This window comes from Nelumbo lutea, chromosome 5, assembly GCF_056320005.1.
Source record: "Nelumbo lutea isolate HS-2025 chromosome 5, American lotus-T2T, whole genome shotgun sequence".
NCBI classification, from domain to species: Eukaryota; Viridiplantae; Streptophyta; class Magnoliopsida; order Proteales; family Nelumbonaceae; genus Nelumbo; species Nelumbo lutea.
The window spans coordinates 75,723,457-75,729,456 of record NC_142688.1 but is presented as its reverse complement, the minus strand read 5'-3'; the positions used below and the strand labels follow the sequence as shown (position 1 = coordinate 75,729,456).

At 36.5% G+C, this 6,000-nt stretch overlaps 1 protein-coding gene across 1 annotated transcript in view; it reads left to right on the top strand.

The window, feature by feature from the left end:
• The first annotated feature begins 659 nt into the window (after window positions 1-659).
• The window catches only part of LOC148852963 (uncharacterized), a 60,774-nt gene continuing 55,433 nt past the window's right edge, over window positions 660-6,000 (top strand). Inside the window, exons 1-4 of the mRNA XM_088944209.1 lie at window positions 660-1,036; window positions 1,960-2,106; window positions 2,291-2,405; window positions 2,511-2,605. Of these exons, the coding sequence (XP_088800335.1) occupies window positions 818-1,036; window positions 1,960-2,106; window positions 2,291-2,405; window positions 2,511-2,605 (576 nt within the window). The 5' untranslated portion in view covers window positions 660-817. The remainder of the gene's footprint in view (window positions 1,037-1,959; window positions 2,107-2,290; window positions 2,406-2,510; window positions 2,606-6,000) is intronic.

The following is a 6,000-nucleotide window of genomic DNA, read 5'->3' as shown; positions in this document are numbered from 1 at the left end:
AATTAAAGGCTTTTTGCCGAACTTTTTAATATTAATTTTTTATTATTTGAATAAAATTTAAATTGAATAATACAGAAAATCATAATTTATATATTATTAGTACATAATGATTTTGCAAAACAATAAAATTATTAATAATACAAATATCATTAAATATATTAGAATGTTTTTTTTTTGTGTTGTAATAAATATCTTAAATTTATTATATAATTTTGCCATAATATTTAAATAATATTTAATTTTTTTAATTCAAAATTTCTTTAGATAGATATAAATAAAAAGTGGGAGAGAGGATAGAAAGGAATTAGAGATAATTTAATAGAAAAACCCTCTACTAAAATAGAGATAATTTAGAAAAGAAACTCTATTAGAGATAATTTATTTACAGCAAAAAAAATAGAGATAATTTAGGTGATAAATAAGCATTAGATATAATTTAAAAGATAAATAATAATTAGAGATAATTTAGGAGAAAGTGGGATGGTATTTTAGGAAAAATTTTAGGAGATCATCTCATTAGTATAATTTAGGTGATAAATTAAAAAATACCTAACAAAAATGAATCAAAACTAAAACTACTTTCAATTGAGAATTAGCATAGCCCCGTACATGACACGGGTCCCATTTTTTTAAAGTGCCTTTTTTAACCCGCAAAACCTAATGTAAAAAGTTTCCTACTTCAACTTGCTTCTGCTAGTTTGCCAATAAAGATCTGTTTAAAGAAAGAAAAGGACCATCTTCGCATCTTTACATTCGGCAAATCGGTCGATCGGCAGCATTAGGTTGGGTCTCCTGCAGTGGCGGTGGTTGTGATAACATGATGGCGCCACCGGCGAGTGAGGGAGGAGCAGCGCAGCCAAGAGGGCCAGGTCGAGGGCAAGCGCAACAGCAGCAAGCAGGGTTTGGACAGACGCTGACGGGAATAATTAGGATCGCTGTGTTTTGGTACTTCGCTTCCAAATTCTTCTCTCCCAAGCGAGGACCCTCTGAGCCATCTCAGCTGATGTCAAATCTCTTCAACAAGGCTGAACCCTTGGTTAGTCTTTCTCTCTCTCTGTTCACACTCTTTACACTGACCCTCTTCTATCAAGAGAGTAAAAGGGAAATTAGGTTTCTTAGACCCTAATATCTATATGAATCCTTATGTTTGGTTATTTTTCTTGTAGAAGTATTATGGTGATATTTAGTTATTGTAGTAGAGGCCTTATTCTCTACTTCAACAGTTCATCAGTTCAATACATGAACCGTATTTTTACCTTCAGTTTGCATTGTCTGTGCTAACAAATTAGCTACGATCTTGTATGGGACAAAAACCACGTAAATACGTTTGCATTTTAATACAGTATTACTGTAGAAGCTTGGCTTTTTGCAAGAATTAGTTGAAACTTGAATAATTGGAATGGCGCCCGATTGTTTGGAAGGGTATTTGAACTAAGTTATAATACAGATCGGATATTGCAACTCTGAAACTAAAATATAAAATGTCAAAATGATGCATTTCAGATGCTTTTATTGGGTCGTTGTTAGCTTGTGAATGCAAGCACCTTGCTTTATATGGCCAGACACCCCATATCTAGCTATATAACCATTTTATGTTCTTTCAAGTTTCACCGAATAGTGTCTATCAGCTCAAAATAGTCATTATTGTTTTAATCGCAGTTCATCAACTGCCTAGAGAACCCATGAACTATGGTTTTCTTTAATTATTTAACAATTTAGGCAAATTCTCCTTTGTCTTCACATAACAAAGGTATCTTGTTTTTTTTGGTTCCATATGGTTATAGCATAAATTGATTGCCATTCTCTTGGATCAACGTGGGTTTGCTTTGTGTTTTCATATTAACTTTTTTTTTTTAATTGAAATATTCATGTTTTTTTCTTTATGGTTATGTTCTTCTTCCTTGATTTCTTATCATAGTTATACATCAAACTATATATTGATTATTCTATTTGTAACAGGACATGTGGGTTTATCTATCTGAAAATGAAAAGTTTAATGACTTCACTAATGAGGGTGCACTCATTTGGCATGAGGCAAATATTCCATATGCTGTTTGGGGGCCAGGTTCTAGTAGGTTCTATTCCTTGAAGTATGTCCCATCAGAGGTATTGGCAAAAAATGCTGCAACTGATGTTATCTATTAACTTCCATATATTTCTTCTTTCCTCTTTATGTTTTTGTTTTTCTTTTTGATTTCATAAAAGTGTCATGTCAACATAGTTGAGTGGCTCAGTTATCTTATCAGTTGTGTTTCTTCTAAAATGATGAATGCCGTGTCATTTGTTGTAGGCTGTGAAAAACAACGGGAGTCTCTATGCTCATGTTTTCTTTGCACGTTCTGGTTATCCTCCAGACCCCAAGGATCCTGAGTATCAGCCTTATGCTGCATTTGGGAGGACACATTGTATGCATTCCTTTAAATGGTCACTTGTTCCTTTTAGTAATTAATAGCAATCATATTGCATTATCATTTAACACACACTCATAAATTCATCCCCCTTGGTTTCAGCTGTTGTGACATACTTACATAAGTCAAAAGCTGATAAAAGGAAAAGTTTGTTAGGGAATTCCAAAGGTTCTGAAGAAGTTGAAGTACCTCCTGAGGTTTGTTTTATGTTTTATTTTTATACACATGGTGGTTACTGTCTGTTTGATACTTTTGCTACAAATGCATTTAATATATTTGTTTTATGTGCATACTGAGTTCATTAATATTTTTGATTGATTAACTTATGGCCGGATTTTAAATTAGAGGAAAAAAGGTTAGGGTTTAAACATGTTCCCCGTCATTTTTTCATGAATATGAATTTCAGTCTGGGTAATACTGATCCCAAAATTTTCTATTTGGGTAGTGATTGGCAAATTCCTCTTTCCAATATTCAGGGAATAGCCCTGTTTAAAGTGTTTTTATGAAAAGATAAAAGAACATGCTTTTATGGCAATCCCAAGGTAGTGGTTACCTTGCTGGAATACAGTAAACAAGGATCTTGGAAATACTGTTAGTACTTAAAATAAATAAGAACTCTAGAAGTAGAACTGGAAGGATCTCCAATTGTTATTACCTAAAATCCAGACTTCTGTTGGGAAGTGTTTCTTGGCAAGATCAACACCTGTAATGTACTCCAAGAAAAGAAGTCCAAATAAGTGCCTTTCTCCTTAAATTTGCATTCTTTGCAAAGCAAGCAATGAGATTACCTACTTACTAATCTCCTGCTCTTTTGTGAATTGTATTTGGAGGAAGGTTTGCTCCCTCTTCAGTTGTAGGTTAGAAGCACCCCAAAATGTGGCAAGCTTGTTTAGTCCTAACTTCTTGAGGCACTTTGAAAAAAGAGGTAGAATACTGTGGAGGGCAGCAAGAGCAGCAATATTATGGGTTGTGAGGGAAGAGAGGAATGGAAGAATTTTCAAAGAAAAATGCAAAGCTGTGGAGGAGATAGTTTAACATATAAAGATAAAAGTTGCATAACGGGTTAAAACTTTGGAGGACTATGATGAATATTTAGTTGATGATGTCCTGAGAGCTTGGGGTGACGTCGCACACTCTTAAAAAGAAAAAGATAAGGCTATTGTGGAGTGGAAACCACTGGTAGCTCCAAAGGTGAAGCTGAGCTTTGATGGAAGCTCCACGGGCAATCTGGGCCTGACAATAATCAGGGAATTTTTAGGGATGTAGATGTTGCAGTCAGGGCATTGTATTTAGGTCCAATTGGAGTTGGTGATTCTATTAAATCTGAGACAATGGCGCTATTGTTGGGGCTGAGAATAGCTCAACAATTGGGGGTCCTTCAATTGGAATTGGAGGAGACTCCAAACTAGTCATTTTTGGCCAAGGAACATTACTCCAGGAACATGGCCATATGGATAAACGCTAAGGGAACTTGGTATATTGGCTATGAAAGTTGGAGCTAAAGAGCAGCAAATGGTATGGCAGACTCTTTGGCCAAGCAAGGGGTCAATAGGGATCAACTCTTTTGGGATGAATTGTAATTGGGAAGGCATACACAAAAGGAGTGTCTGGGGAAATTCCAGCTTCTTTGTAATTATTTTGTGTTAAGTTAATAAAATTTCTTATTGCTGATAAAAGAAAGAACTGGAAGCAAGCTTCCAGTGGACTTTTAGGTCAGCACATGCTTTAGTTGAAGCCATGGCTAGACAAGGGGTAAATGGGGAACAATTGTAATTGGTCATTTTATAATAAGGTCTGTAATGCAAGGCAGGGAAAAGGTGGCACTCACCAGCCTCACTGACAGGGTGCTTTGACTGATCATGCATTATATGTAAGTAAGTCTTTTCTACCAATTAATAAAATTCATGTTACCCATCAAAAAAGGAGATAGATCAGAATAAATGGCATTGCGTCAAATGGAAACCATTAAATTACCAGGAACTAAAGATCAACTTTGATGCATTGAGAGGCAGGACTGCAGGAAGCAACTGTGGGTTGTGTTGCAAGAAATTAGTATGGAGAAACAATCAAATGGAAGTCAAAGCAATTAAGAAAAAACATAATAAATGTTGTAGAAGCATGGGTGGCTAGAGAAGCTCATATAATATGGTCAAGGAAAGTGTATGTACAAGGATTTGGATTGAGGGGAACTCAAGAGTCGCCATCAATTGCCTAAACAAGAAGGCTTATTCACCTTGGAACATCAACATTATCAAGGATTTGGTTGAATTTGGTCTCCCTTTTTTTTTTTGATAATTGAAATAATTTTATTAATCAACAATAGACAATAGCACAAAGTCCCCAAGGAAAGGCACGAGTTGCAACCTCTCTGGGCTAGTTAAGTACAGATTTCCAAATTAATAACAACTTACATAGAAGCACAAAAAAGATCTTCCCTATAAACCCCCTATTTGGCTAAAGCATCAACCAAAGAATTAGCAGACCTACTAACCCATTTTACCTCAACTCTCATATTGCTGGTTAACCACTTTACTTTTTTAATGAGATATTTGTAGCCCCAAATGGTGGTATCCAAATTTTGGAGCCACCTTGTTACCACCTGAGAGTCCCCTTCAACTAGGAGATGCTCCACACCAACCTGGTTGACGATCTGAATTCCTTGTACTGCAGCAAGGATTTCTGCCCTTATGGAATCCCCCACTCCCACCAGTCCTGAGAATAAGGAAATTATGTTGCTGTCCTTATTTCTTAGGATACCCTCTATACTTGAAGGCCCTGGGTTGCCTTGGCTGCTTCCATCAAAGTTCAGCTTGATGACACCTTCCAAAGGCGGAATCCATTCTGACAATTCTATCCTTCTTTGTTGAAGTGTTAGCTATTACTAGCCAATTCCTCCACAAGTCATCAAAGGAGAAGTCATCAAAGATGTCCACAATTTTCAGTCAATGGATTGCTCTTGTTAGGATACAATCCTTCATTTCATCTAACCCTCTTTCCTTCTCTAAGAAAATTCTTGCATTCCTTTCCTCCCAAAGAGTCCACAAAATGGCTGCCCTGACACATTTCCACATGACCTTACCTCTTCTAGTGTGCCAAACAAAGACAGGTGGGTTGAATAATAAGCTTAAATCAGAAGGCATAGACCACCTACCTCCAAATAAACAAAGGCTCCACCTCCATATAGTTGTAGCAAAGGAATAGGGGATCAACAAATGGAAACAGTCCTCATTCTCGGCCTTACACAAGGAACACCAATTTGGGGAAAGACAAAGCGAGGGTCTCTTTTTCTGTAAGTTTTCCAAAGTATTGATTTTCCCATAGAAGACTTCCCAGCAGAATACAACAATTTTTGGGGGAATAGGTCGTGCCCAGACTTCTTTGACAGGGAATCCTTGGGAAAAGGGGTTAGAACTAAGGGATTTTAGAAAAGAAGAGCAAGTAAAAGTACCTTTTGGAAGAGGAGTCCAAGCCCTTTGATCAGAAGAAGTGGGGTCCAAGCAAACGGATTCTAGTAAATGAATTAGCTCAATAACACAATTCGACTCACCATCCCTAAACCCTCTACGAAACCCAAAGTCCCAGTTTAAAGACA